This window comes from Hermetia illucens, chromosome 4 (assembly GCF_905115235.1).
Source record: "Hermetia illucens chromosome 4, iHerIll2.2.curated.20191125, whole genome shotgun sequence".
NCBI classification, from domain to species: Eukaryota; Metazoa; Arthropoda; class Insecta; order Diptera; family Stratiomyidae; genus Hermetia; species Hermetia illucens.
In genome coordinates, this window is record NC_051852.1 from 126,962,549 (window position 1) to 126,980,452 (window position 17,904).

Here is a 17,904-nt window from a genome sequence, read left to right on the forward strand (position 1 = left end):
AAACCAAACTTTGAGTTCTCCCAATGTCTTCAAAATGTACAGGGTGCGGCAGCATAACTTCCTTTTTTCAAAACTAAATAAAAACTATTGTATGCATCGGAAAATATTTATTTATTTTTTATAATGTAGGTACATGTCTAAAGTTTTTATTTACATTGTTTTGAAGATCAAATCTGTTAGGTGATGTCCCCCATTCTCCATACATTGCGTATACCGATTTCTGGCGTTTGTCATGACTCTTGTTAGCATAGCAGGTGTTATGTTGGCAATTTCTTCTTGGATGCTGGTCTTCAAATCTTGTAGGGTTCTTGGACTGTTCACATAAACACGGGATTTCAAAAAACCCCATAGAAAAAAATCACAAGGGGACAGATCGGGAGAGCGTGCCGGCCATTCCAAATCGCCTCTAATTGAGATAAGGCGCACTCGAAAGTGTTCCCTCAAAACAGCCATCGATGCTCTTGAAGTGTGTGCTGTTGCACCGTCCTGTTGGAACCAAGTGTCCCCCAAATCCAAATTTTCTAGCCGTGGAAAAAAAAATTCTGTAGCATGTTTACATACCGGTCCGAATTCAATGTCACTGTAACCTCATTTTCCTCAAAAAACCAGGGACCAATAATTCCAGCTGAGGAAATTGCACACCACACTGTGACTTTGGGTGAATGCAAAGGCTTTTGATGCAATTCTCGAGGGTTGGTGTCAGCCCAGTAGCGCATGATTTGTTTGTTAACCGACCCACTCAAATGAAAATGGGCTTCATCGCTAAAAAAAAACAATAGCACCCTCGGAATGATATCAAGAAGAAGCTCACACTCGTTCATCCGAGAATTGAAGTCACGTTCTGAAAGTTCCTGCACTATCGCCATCTTATAGGGATGAAAATGAAGATCATCACGAAGAATTCTTCTCACAGAACGATCGGATAGTCCAAGGGCAGATGCGTGTTTGCGCGCAGAACGCCGTGGCGATCGCAACATTGACGCTCTCACTGCTTCAATGTTCTCAGGTGATCTAACGGGCCGAGGGATTCCAGTTCTTCCTTTTGTCGCACTTGCAGTTTGTCTGAATGTAGTGAGCCATGTAACAATTGATTTGCGGTCTGGGACGGGAGCCAACGGGGCTAAATTAAAGCGATTCCGAAATGCACGCTGTGTTGCAATAACCGAACATCCGCTTGAAAAGTAAACCTCAACGGCAAAGGCACGCTCCTCATTATTCCAACGCATGATGACGACTGAACCGTGTCGGGAAAAAACTTTACAGTATCCCCTCTTGAACGAGATCACTAGCGCTCCGCTATGACATCAACTAACTGAGTGGCGCGCATTTTAAAAAAGGAAGTTATGCTGCCGCACCCTGTAGTATAGATTTCGGCGCAAAATCCCTGTTGAGCTAACAGCAACAGTTCTACTACCAAATATTATTACCACTTGCACGTGGTAACTGGCTGTGGAGATTGCGGGGAGGGATAAAGGCTACTCTCCCGGGGAAAAACTGGGGAAAACTGGATTAGTGTAGGTTTGACAACCATATCCCAATAAACGAAAGTTCCGAAACATCAGCGAATAGACCTTGATGGATGTATGTATGTATGTAATAAAAATTCGAAACTCTAATGCTTCTAAAACATCAACAATGCCTGACTTTTTGCCTACTACTTTTGGCTATCGAAAACTAAATGCGCTCCTCGAAAACGGTGTCCAATGTCACCAGCATATTCCTTTTTGCCAACTAGAATGAAATTTCCGACTAAATAACTTAGACTTTCAAGAGTTAATGGAAATGAAATGGGGGTGTGCTTTCATTTTCTCAAAACACGAATACGAGGTGGGACTACCACTGACAACTACTGTTAGGCATGCTTTCTTGACCTGGTAGCCATTTTCCGATAGGAAGTTTATTGCAAAATTCCATGGTCTTGTTAACGGCAACCATAATGGCGAAAGCCCGTAAACTTCAGAATTCAGTTGGCTTTCAGCTGATTGGTTATCAGATTGAGCATATCGTTGTCGTGCTTTGTTTCGCGGAGGTACTGTCATCGTCCTTGCTTTCGTGTCGCTACTGCGTATGCTAGAGAGGGAATAGCGTTTTACGCCCTCGAATTCCATTCGGCTCGTCCCTGCGATATAGCTCTCGCTCAGTAGTGGGGGAACTTTTTTTTAGAACAAACGAGAATATTGACAAGCACTTGACTGCAATCAAAAATATGTTTTTTCGGGGGTGAATGAAGTTATCGGTCAGATCGAAATAGCCGAGTATTTCAGTCCTTGATATCTTCTCCGTTGGATTCTTACTTCTTTTACTTACTCACTCCACCGTACTTACTACTCTCTCTACTCTTACTTCCCCCATGCTATCCCTTTGGTCTTTGTTTCTTTATTCTTCTTAGAAATGTTTCAGTTTCACAAGTCTGATCAAAGTTTAATTGATCCCAGAACTTAAGGACACTTGCTCGGGGCAACGCGATCTGTTAGTACTGTTTCAACGCGCACTATTAGACCAACGTCCCGAAAGAGCTCATGCTACACGTTGCGACAAGCATTTTGGCAGACCTATTCAATTAGTTTAATTTAGCGGGAGGAACAGTAGCTCCAAGCACTCAGGCCTTTAGTTAGTTTCCCGGAAATCGCATATTCAATGGCCTCTCGCCATTCGTCTGAGGTCTGAGGAGGTCGGGCAGCTGCATATGAAAGGCAGGGCGGTTTCGTCTTCTTCCTCACATCGGCTGCACACTACCCCAACCATAGGGTAGTCTAAGGAGCAGTGTCCTGCGAGAAGCCCAACAAGGGTTTTTAAGTCCTAGTTCTTAAAGGACAATTTAAAGCCCCGAGTTCTTTCAAAAATGTTTGGCTTGTCGACAAGAGTTCCAGTGTTTACATTCAGTTGCGCGAGTCCGTGTAATTTTATCCTTCAGAGTAGATCTCGCATTGTATGGTCGGATGCCAGAAGCTGGTTCTGCCCCTACTATTGTGGATTCAGACACTTGGCGAGCCAGTTTGTCAGCTTCTTTGTTACCAGCGATATTTGAGTGCACTGACATCCACTTCAGGAATGTTTTGCTTGGTCAGCCAAAGCAAATGGATGCAACTCAACGCCAACTGGTCTGTTATGTTGTCGCTGTCTGGTGGTGATAACGCTGTCCGGCTGTCGAAATAGATTGGGATGGTGCGACCCTGCCATTTTTGCTGTAAACATCTTTCTGTTGCCAATGGAATTGCCAAAAATTCCGTCTGGCATATGGCACCAGAGTAATCTGCAGGATTTCTCATATTTTTCCTGTATACTGGGCGTCCACGGTAGCTTGGAGTCGAGATGCACTCCTAAATACTTGACTGTTTGCGCCAGCTGAATTTCTGCCCATGTATAAGTTTGTAGCATGTAGCTGCGACGCCCAATGTGAAGGATCCAAATGAATAATAGCGGATCAATCTCATGTTGTCTTGCCGAAAGCACTTGCGATGTCCATGAATGACGCTTCTGTCGTGAAGTCCAGAGATGAGATTTTGGATGCTGCCTGGGTATTTCACTTCAAGAAAATGGTTTGCCATTCCTCCATCGCTTTCTGTCTACCACCCGCTACCGCTCTGCAAACGTTTTTTGACAAGGATCCGCTTTAGCTTTAAGGTTGCCTCAAGAGTTTGTCTCCTTGCAAAAGCGTCTTGCTGATGATTATTTAGCCAATGTTCTGCTCTTCCTTAGAGCTTTCTGAATCTCTTTGTACCGATTCCAGCCAGAAGCTGAATCAGATTTCAGAGTCCGGTTGATGAGGACTTTCATCGTTCTCCTCTGTTTTGTCAAATTCGAGTTCCATCATGCTATTTTACCCTTCTTTGGCATCTTGAGTGGGCAACTCTCTTTGAAGGGTTCTCTCATGCTAGTTGTCATCATCTGGGTTGTTCTCTTAATTCCAACAACGGATTTGATGCACCTCCCAGGAATCGTAACTTGAATGCTCATTTCTATTTAATACATTCGTCACCCAATCTGTTTTGTGTGGCTTTCGAAATGGGGTGGGTGGAGGTGGATCCATGTCCATGTCCGAGAGTGTTATAATATTTGAAACTCTACGGCAAGAGCCGCATTGTCAGGACATGCCACCGTGATGTCAATGACCTCCTGCCTGACCACGTTGGAGATTAAGAATCTGCAAATCGGTACGGAAATTGCCGAGCATATATGATGAATATATGCTTTCAATTTTGTCATATTGGATAGCTCTGATTAATGCTCCACTGGGAACTTCGTCTGCGTCATTGAGAAAATAAGCAGGGCAACATAGAACCTCCTTATCTCTTTGTTGACTTTTTAAGATTAGATCGATTGTATTCTTAATTTGGTATCATATTAGTCTTTTATCAAAATAGCCTGCAAGTTTTTTGAAACCACCATGCAGGAGCAGGGTCAATGACTTTCATTGGACATATTGGAAGTTCATGCCTGACATGACTTCCCCACAAGCTATCCATAGTTTTTACATGAGTTTTATAAAGAAACATCTACGCTTCAGATGAAGATGTCTTTGGCTATATCTCCCTTTAGCCATTGTTGGCCGAGCCCAATTTGCTGCCGGTTGTTTCGAAGATTTTGGACCGTCGGAGGGGTATGCACGGGGAAGGGGGCGCAGTTTGCTGGAAGCCGATTTGCCCGTAGGCTGTTTGATGTTTCAGGACAGATGCTTACCCGTGGACAGTACTTAAGCTTCGACAGGTACCGCTGATTGGATTCCGGGATCACTATCACTTTCGATAAACCCAATGTTGCGGTTTTACTCAGGATTGTATCGCCACCTTCAAAATTTATTACTAGATTTCGTTTTCTTTTAGGTTTTTGTTTTGTAATTTTTCATAATTGGGTACAATCGCCATAGTATTATCGGAGAATATAAGTCAATCTCGGCGGTGCCTATTTTTTCCGAGACAAGACTAGTTAAACTAGGGGACACCTTATACTCAGAGTTGGCAGGTGCGTACTTATATCACTACATAAACGTCGGCATGGAACCATTGCAGGTATAATCCCAGCTAGCGATTTAGGACTTTTTGTCAGGGCACCTCCGGGATCCCACTCCCCGTATCATGGGCGACTCACTGAGGACCGTAAATGAAAACAAGGACATTATTCAGGTTATTATACTGGAATCATTCCATAATGCCTCCTCCGCTGGAAAGGTTACATTATTCCAAAACCGGTTTCGGTTAATTGAACAGTGAAGCCTTGTTTATGTTTCAGCAGCGCCATACTTTCTAAACCTCCTCCAAGCATCCTTGAAATAATCTGGAAGACAGAATACAAACAGCATAAGTCATATCAATTCAAATGTTCACTAACCCTCGAAAATCTATTTTTTTCTAAACTTTCTTAGGTTTGTCATATCCCGTAGATGTATAACGATAGATATATTTTCTTGATATATTTATAAATTCGAACTTGATAAATAACTCACAAAACAATACCAATTAGCTTTGCATGCCCCCGAAAACCACTGATTTGGAGATAGATAGATAGATTATTATTTACTGTCAATCAAGGTTACTAAAAAAGTGCGTCTAGATGCAATGCTTTCCGATATTGTGTCAAATGGACAATTGACGTTAATGATAGCAAACACTATCTATTTTTTGTGATACCCTAGCGCTGTCTATATATACTTCCAACATAATTTGTGCTTCTTAAAAATCACGATTAATAACAGATTAGTTTGCGAAATCAAGTAATTGTTCAGGAAAAAATTGGACACTTCAAGATACATATTTATAAAAAGATATACAGTTCCTGTCCATTGAACTAGGACTAGTGATGTTTCCCCTAAAATGTCCACCTATAACTTATGAGCAGAAAAGTTCGGGGCTTCAAATACGGAAGGTTTTTTTAGCTTTTTAAGCAAGGTTATTTGGGAAAAGTATGTCTGCCCCTTATGAACAATGTAGTGCATGACGGTCGATAACTCACTTCAATGTGATAATGGCATTTTACTTTGCATCTTAAGATGGGTCCAAATAGCTGAGTAGCTAGAGCACAAGGCTGTCATACGCGGTTCAAATCTCAATGGTGGCAGTGGGATTTGTATCGGGAGTTGACGTCGTATACCAGTTGACTCAGCTGTGAATGAGTACCTAAGTCAAATCAGGGTAATAATCTCGGGCGAGCGCAATGCTGACCACATTGCCCCCTAGAGTGTACTGTAGTATATCGTTACGGTCTCGAGTGAACTGCTCTAACACACTTCAAAGCCCAGATCCAATTGGATTGTTGCGCCAACGATTATTTTTATTATCATTATTATCTTCAGATGCAGGAATCTCACCGAAAAGAGGCAACTTCGAATTAGCATAGCTTTAATGGTAATGATAGGATCTCCACCAAACCTGCCAGTATGTTGTTATACTAGGTTGTATTACACTAAGTTATGGTATATAACTAATCAAGGAGTATCAAAATAAAAATTTAATATCTACACTTTGTAGCATATTAAATTCCATGTTCAAAGTGTTAAAATCGAAAAGAAGCACATAGTCGGAGACATTTTCGAACCTAAGGTAGAAAGAGATTCTGCGAGAAAAAAATGCGAGTTTCAACCTCCCTAATCAATGGACTACGACATATGTCCTCAAACGTCGCAATCACAATCACTGGATCATGGGCCTTGATCAAATAGCTCTGGATTTATAAAGAGAGGCAAGTAAAGTTTGACTGAAGATAAACACCAACAGAATCAAGGTTCTCAGTCTGATAGGTCCTTATGTGCATTAACAGTCAGGGCATTCATCAATTTGTATATCTAGGAAGCGTGATTTCTGCCGACGGTGGCACTGAATTGCCCCACGCATTAGCAGAGCTAGATCCGCTTTCGCTGCCTTTTATAAAATCTGAAAAGGCAGTTATCCCAAAGCCAAGATCAAGTTGAGACTGTTCAGTGCTGGTGTTTTATTAAATACAGCCGATCCTCGTTTTAGTTCAACAGACCATGGCATCTTTTCTCCCACATCTCGTTCATTCCGTCTCCAAATAAGGTGGCTTTCCGCGCAAACCAGGTACTTCCAACAACCATTTCGTGTGACCCTGCTAATTGAATAGTCCGCAGTCCGTTATCATTTGTTTTTTCGTGTAAGCTATGGGAGCCAACGTATCGCCTGAATACGGGCTCCTTCTCTACTTGGCTGTTAAAATCCCCAAGTATGATTTTGATATCATATCTGGGACAGGCTTCGAGGGTTCTTTCTACTGCCTCGTAGAAGGTATCCTTCTCCGACTCTGCAGTCTCCTCTGTAGGGGCGTGAACGTTTATGAGGCTTATATTTCTAAACTTGCCTCGCAAGCGCAGAGTGCATAGCCGTTCGCTTATGTTTTCAAAGCCGATAACAGCAGGTTTCATTTTTTGGCTGACTAAGAAACCTACTCCGAGCACATGGTTTACTGGATGGCCGCTATAATATATGGTGTAGTGGCTCTTCTCCAGGAAACCGGTCCCTGTCCATCGCATCTCTTGCAATGCTGTTACATCAGCCCTATATTGGGACAGGGTATCGGCTAGCTGCTTATCAGCTTCATCTCTGTACAGGGAGCGCACGTTCCATGAGAAAATGCGCAAATCGTTGTTCCTTTGTCGTTGCCGGGTCCGTCGTTTTAACATCCGTCCTATCCGAGGCTCCTGTTGTGGCTTCGTAACAGGTTGTTTTCCGTGTAGGGTTGTCAGCCCTACCCAACCCCCAACCTGGAGGACCAGTTGGTACAATTTGTCCCGTTTTTAGGCGCGGGAGACTCGCCTTCATCCTTCTCCGTCTGCAGCTTTTCGTCAAGAAAGAGCTCCCAGCGGTCACCACGTGGAGGTGGAGATAGGGTTTGGTAGTAGAGCTGTTGGTGTTTGTTCAGCAGGCATTTCCCAGGTTTTATGCTCCATCGTGGGTACCAATCCACGTTTCGCCCCGGGACCTATACTACCCTTTGACCACTACTAATCAGCTTAAAAAAGCTAAAAGAACCATCACAAGGTCAACAAAAAATCCTTAACAACACAATTCACAATGCAACACAATACAAAATTTTGCATCCTTCAAAATTATCAATCAGCTTGCGTGGAGGAACCAGTAATGAATCCGGAGCTACCAAACCAATTCCGGGTTATAGTCGACAGATGGTACGAAGATAGAAGGGCTGAAGAACTCAAGGAACTGAACGAGTACGACGAGGCAGTGGATACTTATGAAAATTTTGTAACGAATCTGTACGAGTATTCGTTCAACTCAACGCAGTATGGGATTTTCCCTAGACCCGTTCCAGAACATTTACCAGGTCATGTCAGGGATTTGGGCCCAGATCAAATACATCAACAACGCATGGTGAATCTTGCGAATGGAATCAGGTGGCTTTTCGATTTCGTCGACTCTTAATGTATGCGAGCCGGTTCCTTATTGGGTTTTGCTAGGTGTCATTTGAAAAATTTGGTATCGACGACCTTTTGAAGGTAATACCTTCTCCTGTTTTGTAAATTAATAAACTGACGTTGCACAAATTATACATGTTCGGAATAATAAAGACTTGCCTTTTTCTGTTAGATCGTGATATTTATTAAGCTGTTGTTCATTACTCTACTACTGACAGACAATTTCAAAGAATAAATTTCCACATTATACCATAATCTACAACCAAATTTTTCCATTGGTTGTAGATAATATTGCATCCTGTGTGGAGTTGCCAAATTTCCCATCAGGCGCGTCCCTTCGTGCGGATAAGGGAATGCTCGGCGAATGTGTCATGGCCATGCACATGCACGCATCCGGAGATGTGCGTGTATGGGCATGTTTATGCGCAGGCCGGGTAGGTGGGAAGTAAACGCCCACCCGTGGATAAAATTGGCTATGGGAAGGATACCCAGAAATAAAACCAAACTTGGAGGAGCAGAAGAAGAATGAAGTTACGGTGCAGGGCTTCGGAAACCCAGTGCCGGCGGTTTTTGGGAGTGAGCAAGCGGGCTCCCGGCCGTCGATATCCAACGACCGCAGTGCCTCAGTAGTGGGAACCTTGGCTACTGTGGCATCTAATGTTACAAGCGTACGGGAGGAACTTGAACTGACTCCAGTGATGGATCCGTTCAGAAGGAGCTCGATTTTTCGCAGATCCCCTCCCACACGGGCACAAGCCCCCACGATCGCTACCCCCAGTGGGAAGCGTATAGCGGGAGTCTTCGATGAGGAAGAATCGCTGACGCCGATTCACCCGAGCGATGTTTTGGGCAATGATCAGTCTGGAGCTGCCTTTACTGCCCTCGGTAAAAAGATCATGGAGCTGTGTGAGTTTATAAAGGAGCGCAGGAACATTCACCAAAATATAAGGGCCATGATAAGAGGCATCCGTTTGACGTACGGCAAGGCCCAGGATGAACGAGTAGGGAAGCCGCCGATTGGAAAAGTGAACCAGGCAACTCAAGTAACGCCGGTTCAAAACACAAAAGGGGAGAAACCGGGGAAGAGGCTGCGCGAGAAGTTGAATGACTCAACAGGCCAGCAAACCCCGAAAAGAAAAAAGGACTCAACTCCCAAAAAGGCGGAGTTCATGAAAAGTACGTCTGAAGCTACCAGGGAAAATACTGCAGTGGCTACCTCGAGAAAAGGGATCGAACCTTCAAAGGCGGATGCGGAAGCTTGGAGGAAGGTAGAACCGCAGAAAAGAAATTATCGGAGGAAGATTAGACCGGAGGTGATTTTCATTTCCAAACGAGGCGAAGGGTCATACGCCGACATTCTCAGGAAAGTGAAGGCAGACCCCGAACTCACCAATTTGGGAGACAACGTCAGCCGTATTAGACGGTCGCAGAAGGGATATCTTATGTTGGAACTTAAGAAATCCGAGGATGTAACCGCGGAAAAATTCTTAAGCCAAATCGGGAAGACTTTAGGGCCGGAAGCCGACATAAGAGCTAGCAGGCCGGAGATCACTATAATCTGCAAAGATATAGATGAAATCACGACGAAGGAGGAGGTTCGCGAAGCGTTGGAGAAACAGTTCGATCTTGCCGGACTACAAGAGTCAGCGGTGAAAACGCTAAGGAAAGCCTATGGAGGAACACAAACCGCCATCATCAGCGTACCAGTGGAGAACGCACTCAAACTGTTAGCAGCAGGGAGAGTGAGAATAGGCTGGGTTATGTGTGGCCTTAGGGAACAGGTGGCGTTAAAACGGTGCTTTAGATGCCTTGGCTTTGGTCACATTGCGAAGTCATGTACTAACCCAAATGACATGTCAAAGCAATGCAGGAGATGCGGAGTGGAAGGCCATATCAGCAAGGACTGCGGAACTGACCCAAATTGTCTACTGTGCAAAGGAAAGGAGGGTGTGGACCATCGGCACATTGCAGGCAGCACATTGCAGGTGCCCGGAATACAGGAGAGCCCTTAGCACAAATCGCAGATGAGGTTGATACAAATCAACCTCAACCACTGCGAGGCGGCGCAGGATCTACTCGCGCAAACCATCCGCGAGAAAAACATCGATATGACCATACTAAGTGAACCATACCGAAACCGCGGTGGTAGCGTTTGGGTCAAAGACCAAACGGGCCAAGCAGCGCTGTGGACTTGTGGAGAACAAGCCTTCCAGGAAATAATGGAGCACCCGGAGGAGGGCTTCATCAGAGCGAAGGTGAAGGGCATCCACATCTACAGCTGCTATGCTCCACCCAGCGCTACACTCGTCGAGTATGAGCGGATGCTTGCTGCTCTTGTTTTGGATGCAAGAGGACGTTGGCCGATCATAATAGGAGGCGATTTCAATGCGTGGGCTCTTGAATGGGGCAGCCGGATAACTAATGTCAGGGGACGTGTTCTCCTCGAAGCATTCGCGGAGCTGGACGTGGTACTGGCGAATGTTGGGTCTTCGTACACTTTCCGGGGAAGGGGCCTGGGGTCTATAGTGGACCTGACATACGTGAGTGCCACTTTAGCCAGTAGAATCGCTTGGCATGTCAGTGAGGACTATACTCACAGCGACCACCAGGCAATCTGCATAGAGATCAAGGGTGGATCGAGCTCGAAAAAGAATTTTCGCAAAATGCCGGGTGGTATGCTTGGCTGGACAGTGAAAGCGTTCGAGGGGGACACGTTTTCTGCGGTGCTTAAATCCGACATATCCCTGAATGGTACGGCTGGAGAGAAAGCCACCCAGATCACTCGATGGGTGACGGAAGCATGCGATGCTACTATGCCCAGAAGGCGATTGCTCCCCAGTAGGCAACCCAACTACTGGTGGAACAACGAAATCGCAAGTTTGCGAGCCGCATGTTTTCGGGCAAGGAGGCTTTGCCAGAGACTCAGGGGAAATCCCGGTGGCGACGGTCGAGAGGAGGCACACAAGCAATTGCGTGGCCGCCTAAAGGAAGCCATTCGGAGGAGCAAAAAGAACTGCTTCAAACAGCTGTGCGATCATGCCGACATAAACCCTTGGGGCGAGGCTTACAGAGTGGTGATGAAAAGGCTGCGGAAATCACCCCAGGTGACTTGTCCGCGCCTCCTGAAACAGATTGTTACCACTCTGTTCCCTCACCACGAAAATAGGGGAAGGCAAGTTTTTATCCAGCCAAATGACGGCATAATACCGCCTGTAACTGTGGAGGAGCTGCGGGACATATGTGGTAGGGTCGGTGACAACAAGGCCCCAGGTTTGGATGGCATCCCCAACCGAGCTTTGAAACTGGCAGTGAAGACTAGGCCCGACCTTTTCGCCAACACCTTCGAGGCGTGCCTAAAAGAAGAAATATTCCCTGCCCAGTGGAAAAAGCAAAAGTTGGTGTTGCTTCCGAAGCCTGGCAAGCAACCTGGAAACCCAGCGTCGTATCGTCCTATCTGCCTATTGGATACAATGGGGAAGATGATGGAGAGAGTCATCTACAACAGACTTCTGTCCATCGTCGAAGCCAGCAATGGTTTGTCGGAACGCCAGTTTGGTTTCCGACGCGCCCACTCTACGGTGGACGCAATTGGCATGATGGTAAACCTGGCAAAAGGTGCACTGATTTCTGGCGGCTGCTGTGCCGTGGTGGCGTTGGATGTCAAAAACGCATTCAACTCGGCCAACTGGAATAGAATTAAAGGGGCGTTGGCTGACATAGGTGTCCCCGGATACTTAGCGAATTTGGTGGAAAACTACCTCTCAGAGAGGACTCTCTGGTACGGGACGGATGAGGGCCCCAAAGAGTACATTGTGACAGCCGGGGTACCACAGGGATCGGTACTTGGTCCCCTGTTGTGGAATATCATGTATAATGGGGTGCTTGCTGTTCCCGTCCCAGAGGGGACTACGATTGTCGGCTTTGCTGATGACCAAGCTGTGGTTGTTGCAGCAAAACACCCAGAAGATGTGGAGGTTTACGCAACGGAAACAGTGAGAGCGGTAAAGTCCTGGCTAGAAAAGGCCGGGCTGACCTTGGCGGACGCGAAAACGGAAGCGGTCTTGATAACGAAACGCAGGAAAAATAATACTGTAAAAGTGGAGGTCGGTGGACATACGGTCGTATCAAAGCCGGCTATCAAATACCTGGGGGTAATAATTGACACCAAGTTGAGTTTTAGGGAACACCTAGAGTATGCATGCCAAAAGGCAGCCAGTGCCACCACGGCACTTGCAAAAATGTTGCCAAATATTGGTGGGCCGAAACATTGCCGGAGGTTGGTGCTAGCCGGAGTGGTGCGCTCCATCCTGCTCTACTCGTCGCCTGTGTGGGCAGAGGCGCTTGCAAACTCTCAGAGACGGAAGGAGGTGAACTCGGTTTACCGGCGGATGGATTTGAGGGTTTGCAGTGCTTTTAGAACCACATCAGATGAGGCAGTATTGGTGGTGGCAGGCATGATCCCGGTTGACATTCTGGCCAAAGAAATGAGTGTCCTGTACAATGCAAGACATATGGAGGGGCATGCACAGCGTAGAAACGCGGCAAGGTCAGAGTCGCATGATCTCTGGCAACGCAGATGGGACGAGTCTGCGAAAGGTCGGTGGACGCACAGGCTCATTCCCAACATTAGGGTGTGGCTTGAGCGAAAACATGGGGATACCAACTACCACATTACCCAGTTCTTCACGGGACATGGTGGTTGCTACAGGCAGTATCTGCACCGCTTTGGGTTGGATGATTCTCCGAACTGTCCCAGATGCGATGGCATACCGGAGGATCCAGAGCATGTGATGTTTCACTGCCCACGATTTGCGATGGAGAGAAGGAGCTTAAACCAGGTGCTGGGCAGGAGCGTGACCCCGGAGAGCTTGGTTACTGAGATGCTGGAGTCCGAGGAGAAGTGACTTGCGGTCAGCTCCGCAATCATCCAAATGCAGGAGGAGTTGCTGAAAGAACAAAGAAGGATGAAAGCTGCAAATAGGAGAAGGACTATACTAAGTGAAAGAAGTAATACCTCAATGGTGGTCCCGCGGGGCTGGGGCTGGAGAGACCGGGGGTGGTTTTTAGTGGGTGTGAATCCCACACGCGCCCGCTGTTGTTCCGCCGTTCGGGCGGCGGAGCTGCGGCGGACGTGTCTTTCTAAGATTTTCCACCTCCGTGTACGCACAAAAAAAAAAAAAAAAACGATAATATTGCATACCGATAACTTAATTTCATCATTCATCAGAACAGGTATCCGGTCTAGGTCTGCCTTAATAAGGAACTCCAGACATACTATCCCTTTTTTGCTTGCTAAGAACCCAAGTCTCCAAGGAATACACGAGGCCTGGCAAGATCATTGTCTTGTGCAGTGGCGAGACGTTTCGAGCGGAACAGATTGAACAGTTGAAATAGGCTCTGTTGGGTGCCTACAACCGTGCGCGGATTTCATCGTCGTAGAGAAATTATCAACGGTATCGAAGTTGTAGTCTCCTATCCTTATTCTTCCCGACTGACCAGTACGGTTTGATGCTGTTGGTTGGTTTTTGGTGCCCAAGTTGCCACCAATTTTGTCTTGCCTTCATTAATGTGCAGCCCAAGATCTCGTTTGTACATTTATGGTCGTTCTTTCCATGATTTCGATATCGTCAGTACAGGCGCTATCATAGGCAGCTTTAAAGTCGATGAAAAGATGGTGGTCCATATTCCAACAGTTTTTCCATCGCATGCCACAGAGAGAAAATCTGATCAGTTGCGGATTTGCCTGGAGTGAAGCCTCTTTGGTATGGGCCAATGATGTTCTGGGCATACGGGGCTGTTCCATCGGCTCCTGGCGACTTATGAGCCGATGAATAGCACGGTCAGTTTTTTCTGTACTTGGTGGTGCCAGTATTTGTCCGTCGTTTTGACCTCCAACTCACCGATGTTCAGTTGTCCAATATGCCCATTCTGTCCGAAATCAGCTTTTCCTCTTTGTCTCAGCAGGATGAGCATCGGGGTGTATAGGGCTCCATCCTCCTGACTTATTGGTAAAACTGGTGCGTTTGCTCCTTTCTAGTTCACAGACCTATTGGTTTTCCCGGGTTTTCTTTTCCGTTTGTGAAGTCACGTGTTCGCGTCCTTAGAAAATGCAACATTACTAGGTATGCATCTTTCTTCCGTTCCGTTGCTATCTTAGATTCATCGTCACACCAGCCGTTCCGACTCCTTTTGCGGCGGGGGCCAAGTATGTTTGTGGCCGTATTTATGATAACGTTCTTCGGGTGATTGTTAAGATCATTAGTTGATGTTTCATCTTCAGGACATTTGTAAGCTGCGGTTATTGCGGCATCCATTTTCCTCTTATAGGTGTTGCGGAGGGCTGTGTTATGGATGGTTTCAGCGTTAACTCTCACCTGATTGTCGGAGGGCATTCTGGGTGGTGTTGTTATTCGAGCTCGGAGCTCCATGCCAACGAGATAATGATCCGACGAGGTCACAAGCGGGGCAGAGTGGCAAGAGTTAAGTACCATCTGAAGAAAAGCACGCAGCAACAGTCAGCCCACGGGTCACGAACTGCGAAACCTTTCAGCCAGGAGCCACATAGGTGTGGCGCTGGCGGATGATAATTCCGCTAGCGTCAAAGTAGCGCCGGAAGTGTAAACCAGAGTTGAGGCCAGGCTGTCGAAGATGGTAATTAAGCATCTTCTCCATTCATCGCCTGTTTTGATTTCTCTCAGGTGGTCCGTGGGTTCCATGTCATTGCTTACGAGGACCAATGCAATGGACGCCAATGAGCTGTTGGAGGAGATGAAGATCGATGATCCGATGAGGACTGACGAGTCCCATGCAAGTAGATCATACAGAATGTATGGCAGATAAATCTGCAGCACTCCAAGTGCGCCTTAGCTAATCTGCTTGTTTTCCTCCTAGAGGAAGACATCGACATTGCACTAATATAGGAGCCCTAGGTCGGAGGCGACCGAACCACCAAAGGGTCCCAAAGAAAATATTTTGATTTATTCTACAGCATAGGAAGCACGGTTATTTGGCAGGGCCTAAGGAATGTAACCAAAGTCGTCTAACATTGGAGTTTGGTCGGTTTTCAGTTCTTTCAGGAAAACTTTTGGTAAGGTTGAGAATGTGCTTTCGAAAAAATTTAACATTGGTTCATCGGTAAACATCTTGCATTTCACCCCTATTGGATGCAAACCCTAAATTGAATTGGCCCCAGCTAGTGTGGGCGGAGGATACCTAGTAGCGTCTTGCATAAATAGTGACACATTGAGCGTACGAGGTGAGGATCAATGTTTAGCTCCGAACTGTCGCAGTTTATTATGTTGTGTTGGCTTTAACCGAATTTTAAAACGAGTTAGATAAAGGGTTAGGAATAGATGGGGCTGAGAATTTAAGGAAAAAATACTTATGGTCTAAGACTTAGTTGATTGCTAGATGGTCAAAGTGAAATGGACCGTTAAAGTTTATCGGCAATAATTAAAGTTCCATCGAAGTGCCCCGTTGACACACGAAGGAATACTTTTGAACATTTTAGTTCCTCATGTGTCATTTTACGAAATTTATAGTATCTTTAACTGCGTAGGACTGCATCGGGACCTGAAATTCAAACAAGGGAAATGTCGCAGTAGCCTAGCAAAAATAATAACAAATAATAAATTTTCACAATGAAAACATTGAAATTAAAATTGGAAAGTAAAGAAAGATAGAGCGAACAACAATTATGAATATGAAATAAAAATAATATAAGTGAGAAGAAAAACGGTGAGAAGTCTAATTTGCCAAGTTTACCCTGTTTACGTGCCAAACCCGATCTTACGGAACTCCTGCGTTAGTTCTGAGAATGCAATCATTTTGGTTAGACAAACCAATGTAAAGTCTAGAAGGTAGATGCATACTTGCGACAAGGTGTTCACTGCGAAATAACTCTATCAAGGATCACACCGAAGGCAGGAAGGGCGCTGTATACTTCTGCTGGTCACCTGCGTCAGCTATTTGGGTATCCACTTCGACAAAAATCAATTGAGAAAACTAAACTACGGCGAATTTTTCTTCGGTTTCCTTGAGCTGTTATGTAGGCTGCTTTGTCATAGACAGAGTAATACGACATAGTCTTTTAAATGTATTTCGAAGTTTCTCTCAAGCAATAAGAGGGCCTAAACAGTGTCTGTGATCTCTGCAACCAATTTTGCTGCTATTTTTCATCATAATTCGAATGGTAATCTCCAAGCTCAATATGTCAAGATGTTGACCTGACCCCCTATGTTCACCTTCTTCTACCATAGATATTACCTTTATAAACTTTTCGGGCTGAATCATACTCATCCATACGGATTAAGTGACCCGCCCACCGGAATCTATTGAGTCGGATTTTATCCACAACCAGAACTGTTATGGTATCGCTCATAGATTTCGTCATTATGTAGGCTATGAAATCGGACATCTCATGTAGGGGGCCAAAAATGGTCAGAGTCCGCCTAGTCAGTCTTATTGATTTCGTCGGGATATCGAATTCGTTCGAAAACTTTGGAGGAGGAGAAACCCAATTCGGAAGAACTGTTAGCAGCCCTCATTCAAGGAACAACGACTGTACGTACATTCTTTTCATGCCTATCTTATCCGAAAGGAAAAAATATGTCTAACAATACCAAAATTAAATGTTAGTATCAGTGTTTAATTAGTAACTACTAAAAACTGAATCCACGCGCATATAATAGGTGATATCTTAGATAAATTGTAACACAATGGGATAACAATCATTTTTAGAATTCCAATCGGGTATAAAAGGAATGGGAATTGAATGAATTTTCATCAGTTCCTTGAGCCAACCGAAGAACCGAATATCCAACATGAAGGCCATCGCAGTTATTGCCCTCCTCGTCCTCGTTGCCTGTGCCCAGGCTAAGGTTTACACCCGTTGTGAAATGGCACGTATCCTGTACAACGACCATGGTGTCAAGAATCTTACCACCCTTGCCAATTGGGTTTGTTTGATTGAACACGAATCATCCTTCAACGATGAAGCCGTCGGTGCCCTCAACTCCAACGGAACCCGTGACTATGGTCTCTTCCAAATCAATAACAAATACTGGTGCAAAGGAAACGTTGCTTCCAGTGACAGCTGTAAAATCGCTTGTACCGCTCTTCTCGGAAACGTAGATGCCTCCTGGAAGTGCGCTCAACTCGTCTACAAGGAACAAGGATTCAAGGCCTGGTACGGATGGCTCAACCATTGCAACGGAACTGCTCCAAGTGTTGCTAGCTGCATCTAAACTTCTCCTAAACCCTTTTAATAAAAAAATTATCTGAAGAATACGTTTGTTTAGCAATGCGCATATCTTGTTCTACTTCAGCCCTTCAGTAGTGAAGTCTCCTTTTTCCTCGGTCATGGATTTGTTCCGTGTGGACTAAAGAAGTCCTCATGATACCATTAAGCATATCAAGCCATTGTTTCTCGACTGATGTTTGGGCGTTTATCATTGATTTCGATGTTGAGTCTAATCTCAGCTAACTAATTAACTTTCATCATCCGGCAACAACCGGTATCCGGT

At 45.3% G+C, this 17,904-nt stretch overlaps 1 protein-coding gene across 1 annotated transcript; it reads left to right on the top strand.

Moving 5' to 3' along the window:
• Nucleotides 1-17,150: 17,150 nt before the first annotated feature.
• Nucleotides 17,151-17,654, top strand: LOC119654762 (lysozyme c-1-like). The gene has a single exon (XM_038060303.1). It carries the CDS (start codon nucleotides 17,203-17,205, stop codon nucleotides 17,623-17,625), a length of 423 nt encoding a protein of 140 aa, XP_037916231.1. The 5' UTR covers nucleotides 17,151-17,202; the 3' UTR covers nucleotides 17,626-17,654.
• Nucleotides 17,655-17,904: the final 250 nt, after the last annotated feature.